The 13,630-nt window shown below is 33.1% G+C and overlaps 1 protein-coding gene across 1 annotated transcript; it reads right to left on the bottom strand.

Annotated features, from left to right (window-relative positions):
- Nucleotides 1-8,839: 8,839 nt before the first annotated feature.
- On the bottom strand, nt 8,840-11,952 carry LOC123918389 (protein DETOXIFICATION 16-like). Its single transcript, XM_045970421.1, has 8 exons — nt 11,572-11,952; nt 10,265-10,809; nt 9,991-10,077; nt 9,837-9,893; nt 9,508-9,746; nt 9,226-9,344; nt 9,047-9,133; nt 8,840-8,948 (listed from the first exon to the last, which is right to left on the bottom strand). The coding sequence occupies exons 1-8, from the start codon at nt 11,926-11,928 to the stop codon at nt 8,889-8,891; spliced, it is 1,551 nt and encodes a 516-aa protein (XP_045826377.1). The 5' UTR covers nt 11,929-11,952; the 3' UTR covers nt 8,840-8,888.
- Between the last annotated feature and the right edge of the window lie 1,678 nt (nt 11,953-13,630).

Here is a 13,630-nt window from a genome sequence, read left to right on the forward strand (position 1 = left end):
ACACCTTATCTATTTTGATTGTTTTATTTTAGTTTTTGTTGCAAGCATAGACGGATCTGGGCATAAAATCTGGTGTGGCTAAAATCTTAAAGAAAATGTAACAAAAAAATATATAAAAATAAAGAAACAATAGCATAAAAAAGATAAGGGTCTTGCTAACGAGTGCCCCCAGGGCACTCTTTAAGCATTCTATTTAAAGAAACTTTTTATTCAAAAAGTTAAACACTACAATTTTCAATGCGTTGACTTTACGCATTCCGATAAAAATTCTATAAAAAGTTTACTATTTATGAGCTTAAAAGTGCCCCGGGGGCACTATTTAGCATTTGCCAAAAGATAATTATGTATTATTTAAGGCATAAGGTTCTTGATCCACCAATTCAAATTAATAGCAGAGAGAAATACACCTTTAAACAATAGAGGCCACTAAAACAAGCAAAACAGCCAATTAAAACACAAATTCCAAAGGTCTTTTGTTCTTCTATTATGTCTTTTTTTTTTCCTTCAATTTTTCTCTTTAACTATACTCTTTCAATCCCATAATATAAGAAAAAAAATATTTCACACTTATTAAGAAAAGTGAAATATGATAATTTGAAATATGTTTTTTTTTGTGTTTTTCTTGAAATAAGTTTCATGGGAAGATATAAAAAGAATTTTTATTGGTTATTAATTATTGGGAAAAGAAAAGAGAGAGTAAATTAAATGCAATTTACAATTAATTTTATGAGAATAAATAAAAGTAAATCATGAAAATAAAAAACAAACTTAGTTTTTTGGCTTAAAATTTGGGACATGAAAAAGTGATTTTTTTTACTTATAATATGGGACGGATGAAGTATATATTTAAAAAAAGTAAAAACTGAAAAAACTGGTGTGACTTTAGCCACACACAGCCCTTAAGTGTGTCTCTCCCTGGTTGCAAGTGTTGTGGTTAGATATGCATATATTATACCTGAAAGTGCACTTTGGATGGCATCAAGGAAATTGGAAATAGCCAAAATTAGCATCATAGCTGACACATATTTGATGACTTGTTTGTCATCACTGTAAAGACGACCCCACACATTACTGGTTATAAGCATACTTTAAACCACACATTCAATGCTTAAAGTCATAAATAAGGCTCTTCATCAAAAGTTGCAAGAGAAGAGTCAATATTACATTAGTGTAATTTGATATTTTCTTTTACACGCACGCACACTGCACGCGCGCACACATTTGACGATCGATATTTTTTTTCAAACTCCATTATGGCCCTCCTAAAAATTTAAATCTAACTCCACCACTAAATGCACATATATTATACATTTATACTTGTAAGTGCACTTTGACACACATATTTGATGACTTGTTTGTAATATTGGATTAGGAGAAGAAAATATGAAGTTTTTAATATTGGATTAGGAAGAAGACCATCATTTCAAATGTCCACATTTCCACATTTTTAAGCCGTCACAAACATATCTATCATTAAAAGAACACCGAAAAATCTATTTTATATTTATAAAATTGTATGAAAAATTGCATCCTGTAAAAAAAAAAAAAGTTATATGCCTTTGTACTAGAACTTGAAGGATGACGATAGATACAATTTTGTTTAAATTATACTATTATTTGGGATGCCTAAAAAGTTTATCAAATTATGAGAGTCGAAGGAAGAGCAAGTTTAAGGAAGTCAAAGAGATGATGCAGAGCTCTCTTTGAAAACCCTGCCCATGTCTGTTTACAAGAAGAAGAAAATTTCACATAGAGCGAAAGCAGCAATACATTGACCCAGTAACTGTTAATGTTGAGAGAATGAGATAAACTGAAAGGACTTTTCATTATTAATCAAAAAAAGCAAATTGATTGTTATGTACAGGAGGAGCAAGTGCTCATATATATATATCTTCTATGAATAAAAATAACTGCATATTGACAGTTTCCTAAAGATAACTGCTTGACAGTTTTACAATATAATTATCTACATTAATATCTCCCCTCAAGTTGGACTATGGATTGAACATAGATTCAACTTGGACAACAAATCAAAGAAAGCTGGAAAATGCAAAGGCTTGGTGAACATGTCAGCTATTTGAGAATTGCTTGGTATAGGCAGTAAGTGGATCAACTGTGATTGGATCTTCTCTCTAATAACATGACAATCTATCTCAATATGCTTACTTCTTTCATGAAAAGCGGGATTGTGAGCCAAATAAATGGCAGACCTGCTATCACAGAAAACTGATGCAGGATTTGAGAATTTCATCTTGAAATCTTGAAATAAGTATTGTAACCATTGAATTTCACAAGTAAGAGAAGCTAGTGCCCTATATTCTGCTTCAGTTGATGACCTTGAAACAGTGTTCTGCTTCTTTGATTTCCAGGAAATTAATGAGGAACCAATAAACACACAATAACCAGTTATTGATTTTCTAGTGTCAGGACATCTTGCCCAATCAGAATCTGCATATCCAGTCAGTTTTAAAGAACTAGAAACTGGGAAAAATAAACCGTTTGCAGGGGCAGATTTAAGATACTTCAAAATTCTAGTAGCAGCTGTATAATGAGGAATTAAAGGTTTAGATACAAATTGGCTCAAGTGCTGTACAGAAAATGAAATATCAGGTCTGGTATTTGTCAAATAAAGAAGCCTTCCTATGAGTCTTCTATAAGATGATGGATCCTTTAAAGGAGCACCATCTGTACTGGAAAGTTTGGTAGTTGGATTGAAAGGAATGTTAGATGGTTTTGTTGCCAAAAAACCAGTATCTTGTAGTAATTCAAGGGTATACTTCCTTTGATTAACAAAAATACCCTTAGGAGACCTTGCAATCTCAAATCCTAAGAAATACCTCAGTTTTCCAAGATCCTTAATTTTAAATTTCTGATCTAAAAAGTGTTTAACAGGTTGAATTTCTTTAGATGAATTTCCTGCTAACACAATATCATCCACATATACTAGTAAAGCAGTAAATTCACTATCAGTAGACTTGATATATAAAGAGTGATCAGAAACAGATTGTTTATACCCAAAAGAAATAAGTGCAGAAGATAATTTGGAGTACCATTGCCTACTTGCTTGTTTTAATCCATAAAGGGATTTATGCAATCTACAAACCTTATTAGAACCAATAGCAGAAGAATAACCAGGAGGTAATGACATATAGACTTCTTCATTTAAATCACCATGAAGGAACGCATTGTTAACATCTAATTGCTCAAGATCCCATCCTTTAATCGATGCTAGTGCTAACAAAAATCTGACAGTAGTTATTTTAGCTACTGGAGAAAAAGTATCAAAATAGTCAATTCCTTCCATTTGGGTATACCCTTTTGCAACTAATCTGGCCTTGTATCGCTCAATGGAACCATTTGCATGGTACTTTATTTTATACACCCATTTACATCCAATTGGGGTTTTACCATGAGGAAGATCAACTACTGACCAAGTTTTATTTTCATCAAGCGCTAATAACTCGGCATCCATGGCTTTTCTCCAACAATCAAGTTTAGAAGCTTGGCTAAAAGTTTTAGGTTCAATAATAGCAGAAATTGAACAACAAAAAGATTTATATTCTGGAACACAATTATCGTAAGAAAGAACCGAGGAAAGTGGATAATTTGGATGCGAAATGTTATTATTAACAGAACCTGTAACAGAGTAACAATGATAATCTTCTAAGTAACCAGGACGAGTAATTGTTCTAGTAGACCTTCTAAGATTATCATGATAAGGTGGAGGGGCTAGATTAGGACGATCATGAGAAGATGAGGATAAAGGTGTGTGACTTGAAGATGCTGGAGATGAGATAGTACGATCAGGTTCTATATTAACAGAGCTAGGAGATGTAGAATCAGGTTCAAACATGACAGGTAAAGGTAAGGAATTATGTGTATGAGAAACAGGATCATCAAGAATAGAATTTGATGGTAAAGGCTTAGAAAAATCGGAGGCATTATGAACAGGTTGAGAGTGTCGTAAAGGAAAATATGTTTCATAGAAAACAACATTTCTAGATACAAAAATATCATGTGAACTTAAATCATAGAGGATATATCCCTTAGTTCCATCTTTAAATCCTAAGAAAATAGCCTTTCTTGCTCTAGAGTCAAACTTGGTTCTATGTGCTTGCAAAGTAGTTGCATAGCTCAAACAACCAAAAACTTTAAGATGGACAAGAGATGGAGGTTTCTTGTAAAGTAATTCATAAGGACATTTAAGATTGAGAAGTGGACTAGGAAGTCTATTGATGATGTGAACAGCATGTTGAACACTGAAATTCCACATGGTTAAAGGGAGATTTGAATGAAAAGAAAGAGACCTAGCCACATTAAGGATATGTTGATGTTTTCTTTCAACAATCCCATTTTGTTGAGGTGTTTCGACACAAGACTTTTGATGAATGATGCCTTTAGAAGACAAAAAATCTCCCATGGCAAATTCAGTGCCATTATCTGACCTAAGACATTTTAAAGTAGTATGAAATTGATTTTCAATAAAGGCAATGAAGTTAATGAGACTCCGTTTAGTTTCATCTTTTGTTTTAAGAAAAATAACCCAAGTAAAACGTGAGTAATCATCAACCAAAGTAAGAAAATATTTATGGCCTAGTAGAGAAATAGTAGAATATGGACCCCATAAATCAGCATGTAAAATATCAAAAGGTGCAAGAGATTTTGAGATACTTTGTGAAAAAGGTAATTTCTTTTGTTTGGCAAAATGACAAGCATCACAAGGTGGCATATTATTCTTACTTGGTACAAAAGGGAAATTTTTAGAAATAACTTGTAAACCACTATCTGAAATGTGACCTAATCTTAAATGCCATAAAAGAAAAGAATCACTAGAAGTAGAATTACAAACAGGAACATTAGAACTAGTTGGATCTTCATGACCTATGACATATAATCCTCTTTGAAGCCTAGCTATACCAATCACTGCCTTGGTACAATTCTGCAAAATTTCACAGGAATGAGATGTGAAATTCACAACACAGTTATTCGTAGTAGCTATCTTACTAACAGAAATTAAGTTCACATGAAAAGATGGTATATAGAGAACATTAAGTAATGTAAGAAAAGGTGAAATAATGACTGTGCCTGCTATGGAAGCTAATATTTGTGTTCCATTTGGTAAAGAAACAGGCATAGGAATGATGTTCTGATATGTGCTAAAACAACTAAGATCAAAAGTGAAATGATCAGTGGCGCCGGTGTCTAAAATCCAAAGATTAGAACACTTACCATTACCATTAGAAGACTGGGAATTGAATACAAGAGGGGAGGTTGAAACAGAGTTAGAAGAAGGTGAAGGTTGAGATTGTAATTGTTGGAAAAGACCAAGGATGCCATGATATTGCTCTTGAGTGAAGCCAAAAAGTGGTTTTGTAGATGATGTAGTAGAATCTAACTGTAGAGAAGACTTAGGAACCATGACATTGGGTGCTGCAACACTGTTTACTTGTGTTGATTGAGACAAATTCTTTCCTTTACCCTTATAGCCAATAGGATAACCATGTTTAATCCAACAATTTTCAACTATGTGATTTGTGCCTTTGCAATATGTACAAAAACGATTACCGCCTTTTGAACCAGAATTTTGGCCTTTACCTTTGGAATTGTATTTACCATAATAAGAATTGGCCAAAAGAACATTAGAAGAATTCCTATCAGGAGCATCATTGACAATGGAATCAATCACAGAATTCCCAATTTCCCTCTCTTGTTGAATTAACATAGAGAAAACAGTATCTATGTCAGGTAAAGGATTCATCAACATTATTTGAGATTTGGTATGAGAAAACTTGTCATTTAATCCCTTAAGAAATCTAATGACATAATCTTGTTGACGATAAATGTTGATTGAATCAATTGCTCCACAAGTACAGGCAATTGAACACTTACAGTGAGGAATGGGTCTATAATTTTCCAATTCATCCCATAAAACCTTCAATTGAGTAAAGTAATCAGAAATATCAAGAGTACCTTGACGAAATTTATAAAGTTCTTCCTGAATATCAGAAATACGAAAAATGTCTCCTTGCGAAAACCTAATTTTGAGATTTTTCCAAACTCCGGCAGCCGTATCGATCCATAAAACCGAGCGCGCAATAGAATCAGAGATAGATCGATGAATCCAAGCCAAAACCATAGTGTTGCAGCGAATCCATGGACCATAGAGAGGATCGGTGATCGAAGGTTTGGGGAAACTACCATCGATGAACTTATCCTTGTTCTTCGAAATCAATGCAATGTTCATGGATCTCGCCCATGTATGATAGTTCTTGTGATCCAGAGGCGGAGAGACAAGAATCAGAGCCGGATTTTCGTTTGGATGCAAATAGTAAGGGTTTGCGGAATTTGTTGAGAAATCAGAATAATTTGCGGTAGCCATAATTGAAGGAATTTTATTAGAGAAGAAGAAGCAGGAAGAACAATGGCTACCAGAGCTTTAATGCTCTGATACCATGTTAATGTTGAGAGAATGAGATAAACTGAAAGGACTTTTCATTATTAATCAAAAAAAGCAAATTGATTGTTATGTACAGGAGGAGCAAGTGCTCATATATATATATCTTCTATGAATAAAAATAACTGCATATTGACAGTTTCCTAAAGATAACTGCTTGACAGTTTTACAATATAATTATCTACATTAATAGTAACATATGGAAGTGGACAGAGCTGCTCCTCTACTTCCAAACTTAACTTTAATTGCAAGGAATACCATCACAATTAAAACAAGCATACATCTTTGCGTGTGTACGTATGTCAAACATATGGTACTTTCTTACCCTATTTATGGTCAAACAAATGGGGCAGGAAGGTACCATATGCTTGGCAACAAACACATGCATGCTTGTTGTTTCAATTGTGAGTGTATTGCTTGCAATAATATGGGCATACACAGAATCCATATTAGTTGCTATGCATCAGGGATACACCATATCCAAGGAAGCTGGTTTATATGCATTTTACTTGATCCCGAGTTTGTTTGCATACGGCCTTCTTCAATGCATTGTGAAGTTCTTGCAAACTCAGACCATTGTCCTCCCAATGGTAGCAACTTCAGGAATTGCAGCTTTGCTCCACACCCTTTTCTACTGGATTTTGATTTTTAAAGTTAAGTTTGGAAGTGGAGGAGCAGCTTTGTCCACTTCCATATGTTGATGGGTCAACGTGTTGTTGCTTACGCTCTATGTGAATTTTCTTCTTCTTGTAAATAGACATAGGCAGGGTTTTCAAAGAGAGCTCTGCATGATCTCTTTGACTTCCTTAAACTTGATATTCCGTCAAAACGCATGATTTGATAAACTTTTTGGACCTCCCAAGTAATTGTATAATTTAAACAAAATTGTATTTGTGACCATCCTTAAAGTTATGGATTTATACTAGATTGATTCTGTAAGCACGTTAGACACATTGCTTAAACGATCAATCTAGTACCCAGACATAACTTTTTATTTTTTTGACATAATGCAAATTTTTCCTAGAATTTATAAAAATAAAATAGATTTTTCAGAGTTCTTTTGATGCTAGGTACAAGGTTGTAAGACTTGTAAGTCTACTCAAACTCATAAATGGTCCATAGATCCGACTCGTAGACTCGTACACGCACGCATGCACGCACACGCGCACACGCACGCACGCGCAAACACACATGCATGTAAATTACTCATAAATACAAACTTGTTAAAAAAAAATTATATAATAAAACAAAAAAATATAGCAACATATATAAATAATTAGGTACTAGTTTATTCTTTATCGAAAACTACATAAAGTAAATATTTGCATTGCAATGATTAAAGATAAAAAAAGACATTGCTAATTTGATTAAATAAAAGATAATTTAAGAACGATCAAGTTGACTACTTATATATGTTCTAAAAAAATCAAAGATCTAAAAGGTGGAATTTCTAGCCTAGTGCAAGGCCGGTCAAATACTTATTGAGACCTAAAGCTAACTTTAAATAAAGCTATTAAAAAAATGTAAGCCTTTTCAATATTAATAATAATAATAATAATAATAATAATAATAATAATATTTTAATGTAATTTTATTTAGATGTTACCTTTATTATTTTTTGAGGTAGAAAATATTAAATTAAGCATATCAATTGATATATCTTTTTATACTTAGCCTTTTACATGAAAAAAATAAAATTTAATTTATATGAGGTCTTTTTACATATGTAAAGTTAATTTATTTTTTTTAGTGAGGCTCCCTAGCCTTATTGGCTTTGGCTTTAGGCTGGCCCTGACCTAGTGACTACTTGACAAAAAAATGTTTATGAAAATATACTATTTCACAAAATAATCCATACTTAGGAAAAAAAAAAGCTCTCTTACCTTGAGTGCTTCCTTCCAATGACACTGATTTTAGATATTGGTCAACTGCATGATCGAGTAAAAAATGCAATAACAGTTGTTTGTATGATTGAAAGATGGTGCAATGAAGAAACTAACATGCTAGGATGGTGGCAAAAGAGAAACTATGTAGCTTGACATGTGATATCAGATTTTACTATCTTAATCCATGTCAATTATATATAATTCTTTTCTGATGTTGAAGATCAGATTAAATAGAAACTTTTTTATTCTCATATAAAAAAGCAACTTTTTTCCCATCATTTTCCTAAGAGATAAAACAATAAAAATATGACAATGTGTCAAACAAATTCCAACCTGAAAATTTGAGCATAATAGTCAATCAATTAATAGTGTATTTCATAACAACTCAGAAGTTCATCATAATGTCTCTCAATCTTATAACAGACTAATCTTTGGTCATATAAAAAAACTAGTGTTATTTCTACCAAAAGAATGATATAGTGATGTTAATAAAACTTAGTCATTGAATTATTTTGCTCTGAATGTGTAGCTTTGAAGATGGTACAACTTCAGGATACTATGCTCTCTGGTGTCATTGAATCATTGACTCTATCTATAGCCTTCTTTGCCTGAATAATAAACAAATTTTCACAATAATATTTGGAAACTTCAGCAAATTACCAACATCACAAAATGAAAGCAAGAAAAACATTTTTTAAAAATTCACCTCCTGCTCCCAATCAGTACGTAAGGTTATGATTACTAAAGACACTACTTGTACAACAAGTGCACATATCATCCCTAGCCAAAGCCCCTACACAAATGATTGCAACTTTTGTTAAAATTCCAATAGGACCATGCTAGCTATGCCATAAAAGATACTATATATATATAGACTTATTTTACCTTCCCTCCAATACATAATACAAAAGCTAACACAATAGCTGATGGAATCCCAACTGCATAATAAGAGCCTAGGTTGATAATGGCACCAATTTCCTGCCAACCACATCCTCTAACTGCACCTGTATTAGAATTAATAAAATTGAAGATCACTTCCCAACTAAGTAACTAAAATATGATATGGTACTTTTAGATGTAACACCTACATTTATCCTTTTCAATCCTTCTGAATTATGGTCTCATGCAAACAAGAAATGATAGAAATGAGAAAGAAGGAAAAAAAACCTGAAAGCACACACTGGAATCCATCCAGGAAGTGTGATACTGCAAGAATTGGCAACATTTTTGCTACATATTCGACCACCTCTATTTCATTACTATACGCATAGGCCCAAATATTGCGGATTAATATCATCACTGTTCCAACTAAGGTTCCTTCGATAAGTGCCATTACTAAGACAACATGAACTGCTAAACATGCAGCCGAAGGATGAGCAGCGCCTAGTTCATTTGATACTCGAGTGCTGCAAATAATCACATAAGCATTATTAGAACTATAGTTTTCTGTATCCGCCCTTAAAACTTAAAAGCAAAACCAAATAAGCACTGCTTACCTCACAGCTCCACTGAAACCAAATGAGATCATCCAAAAAGTTTCTGCTGTATTCAAGCTGAGAAGACCACATTATGTTGGTGATAATAGAATAAGTCAAAGTGTATTCAAGCCGATCAATGGATAGAGAAAACTATCTCGAATACAAAACTAACCAGATAGAAAATACTGATGTTTCCAACTTAGGGTTTGGCAGAAGACCGGATAGGAGAACCACCATTTCAAATGACCACATCTCCAAGCTGTTGTACAACAATGTGGGAAACAAAAATTGAAAACAACATTAGGATTTCAAACTGAATTGCCATGCATAATTTAAAATGGCAAACATAAACTATATATCAGAGAATTAAAGTGAAGTTTATGTTTATCTTTGGCAATCCATCCAAGAGGGTGTTACTAAAATAAAATCTAAGAGAATGGAGTTACCAAACCATAGCAGCTGAAGGAATAGCAAGCCTCAGAAAAGAAGGAATATTATGCAGTGCCTCTTTTGAAAATCCTGTCCAAGTTTTTGCACAAGAAGGAGAAAACTTTACATAGAGTGCCAGCATCAAAACATTCACACAGTAAGATATAGAATTTGCTATGGCAGCTCCACTACTCCCCAGTCCAGATTTGAAGACCAAAATCCAACATAACATAAGATGTAGCAAAGTAGCAGCTCCAGAGGTGAAGGTCAGTGGAAATACAATATTTTGGGTTTGTAAGAATCTGTTTAAGCATTGAAGAAGACCATAAGCAAAAAGGCTTGGGATCATTAATTGAGCAAATTTTCCGGCTTCTTCAGATATTTCAGGATCTTGGCCAAGGAAAATCAGAATGGAACTGGTGTTTGCCCAGATAATAGCTAAGGGTATGCTGACAATCATAAGACTGAGCATGGCCCTCTGCATGTGTATGCCTAACATCTGCTCCTGCTTTGCTCCATATGATTGGCCACACAAGGTATCCAACGCAGTTGCCATTCCTAGCTGTCGTATTCAAAATACAACATCGGCTCAGATTAGAGAACACTACACTAGACTTGAAAATAAGTTTACAATCAACTCATATGTTGCTTACAATCAACCAGTTACTTGAAAATAAGTTTCTATTGGGTAGTCCAGTCGAGATTCTCACATCAATTAGAGATATAGCCTATGTATGACTTATAAAGTTTGGACAATCAATATCTTACAAGTCGATTTTGTAGGGTTAGACTTAAATTCAACCAAATTTTAAAATGATATACGAGTCTATTTAAGATTTGTTTGACTGTCCTCTATCGGGCCACAGTCTAACTGTCCATTCTTAGGTATGAGGATATGTATTGAGAGTTTGATATTGACGTGTAAGAGGGTGCATCGACAGTCCACATTGTGGAGGCCTGGAGGGACATCACTCACCTTACAACCTAACTTTGTAGGTTGAATTAGACTCAACTCAAATTATAAGATAACCCACCAACCAAATCCAAGATAACTACCCTATCAACTACATTCGACCTCTAGGCGACTGTGATTTAAAACACTGATATCAACACATTAGTTGAAAATAAGTTTTCAATGTAAACCACTGACATCCTAATTTCTATGATACATTATGGCATTGAAATAAAAAACACTAGAAAAGATCTTAATTTGGCATATTTAACTCACGTAAAAGGGTGTATTGGGATATATGAAATAAAAGAAGTAGCCATTGTAGTAGCAGAGAGAGAGAGAGAGAGAGAGAGAGAAAGAGGGAAGTCTTACCAATACACTAATGCCAGTGACAGAAGTAAAAGAAGTAGCCATTGAAGCACCTGCGAGAGGCAACTCGCCAAGGTGGCCAACAAACATCACAGATATAATCTGTATGCCAAAATTTAAAAGAGACGCAGATGTCAAAGGCCCTGCTAGCCATAACTGCTTCTTCACTTCTTCAAAGAAATTTTTTCTTCTTACTGATTCTAGTTCTACCACCCTTTCCTTGTATTGCTCTCTCACTGCCTCTGTATCATCCTTTTGCACTGATATTATTTGAAGCAAAGGTGACTGTAAAGAAGATCCATTTTCATCTTTTCTATCCCCCATGTTACACTTTTCACTCACACACACAAACTCATTCATATAAAGTATAGAGAATTATGTGTTCTCGATCGAGGTGTTATTCAAAATCAATTATATTTAAAGAAAACATGATTAGGCTAGAAAATAGGTGTTTTTCAAAATGTAATTGAGGTTCAATTTATTTTTTATATATATATATATACTAGTGATTAAAACGTGATTAGGCATTAATAGGACTATAAGATTACTAAAATACACAGAACAACAAAACCACGGCACACTTGCCTTTACTACTATATAAATATTGAATAAAATAACTGTTCTCGAGGCTAAGAGCATCAGGATCAATATCATATTCATATGCATTCTGCACTCTAAAAAACAAGGCTTAGATGGCTTTTTGGTTTTGGTGATGTTTATTAATTTAATGACAAATGTTAGTACTTAAGCATACAACGAGAATTCAATGCAAAAAATTAGTTCAATATCAGGAAGAGCCTCATTGTTTAAGTACTACATTGAGCGGTTTTATCTGCTACGTGGACCTCCTAACAGTGTCACGCTTTTAAGAGCCGATGTCCATAACGGTTTTCACTCTATCGACACTAACTTGATCGTATGGCCCACACTTAATTAAGAACAAATTTTTCTCAGAAAACATAGGTCACTACAATCAACTCCACACACATGCTTTAATTTTGAAGAATATTGCAGATTACTAGTGAAGTTAAATTTTTATGGTCTTTATTATTTTTCCACATGTCGAATTACTTATGTGTACAATCAAGTAGTAACACCATCCAACTGTAATGTGAAAATATATATAATACTTGCATTCATATCTAACCCCACCAAAAGTTATACATTGACACACAAGAAATTCATGAAAAAATTTGAAGAATTTCTAGATATATCTTCATTCATGCATTATTCCATTTTCAGGAAGAAAAAGTATGTTAGTAAGACCAGCAGTCACCATGAACTCCCATTAGTACATCACAAGAATTCACAATATTTGCAAACTTTGACATGTTCCCTTTTAGCCCTTTAGCCACACAAAATGCTGCATATCCCAACAACTTTTTCTGCTCAATATAATGACTAAAGCTTTTGGCAAATATTGTTTTGTAAGTCATTTTTCTATCACTATTGTGATGAAAGTTGAATTTGGACGAGACAAATGAAAATTTTAGAAAACTTGAATTTTTAGGAATATAATTTATTTTCTTGAAAAATAGTATGGAATTTTAATATTTTAGGAAATTCATTTTGTATCAATTTTATTGTGTTAATTTTCAAACATGAATGATTAATTGTACCAAAAAAATAATATTGTGTTCATTTCCACAATTCTGTGTTTGAAAAAAATAATTGAATTGTCTTTAATTAGAATGAATTTTGATTTTTTTTATCAAGTAGCTTCCGACTTTGTTAGAAGTTAGAACTGAATTCTTTCATATCCGCCTGGGGTTTGGCTTGGCTTCCTTTTACTTTGTGTAATCATTTTGCTTCCCTTTATTAGTTTTTCGTGGATTTTGGCTTTGTTCCTATGTTTATATACTTTTCTCTTATATATATATATGAAAATATAATATAGGATGAAACGTTTTGAAGTACCAACATAGCTGAGATGTTCATAAATTCTTTGATTTGTCCGGTATTCTCTTAGTTTAACTAACAAAATTATCTAATTATAATGAAAACGAAAAGTTTTATATTTATTTTTTTAGATAGTTTTATTGTCTATCATAATTTTTAATAT

This window comes from Trifolium pratense, linkage group LG3, assembly GCF_020283565.1.
Source record: "Trifolium pratense cultivar HEN17-A07 linkage group LG3, ARS_RC_1.1, whole genome shotgun sequence".
Lineage (NCBI taxonomy): Eukaryota > Viridiplantae > Streptophyta > Magnoliopsida > Fabales > Fabaceae > Trifolium > Trifolium pratense.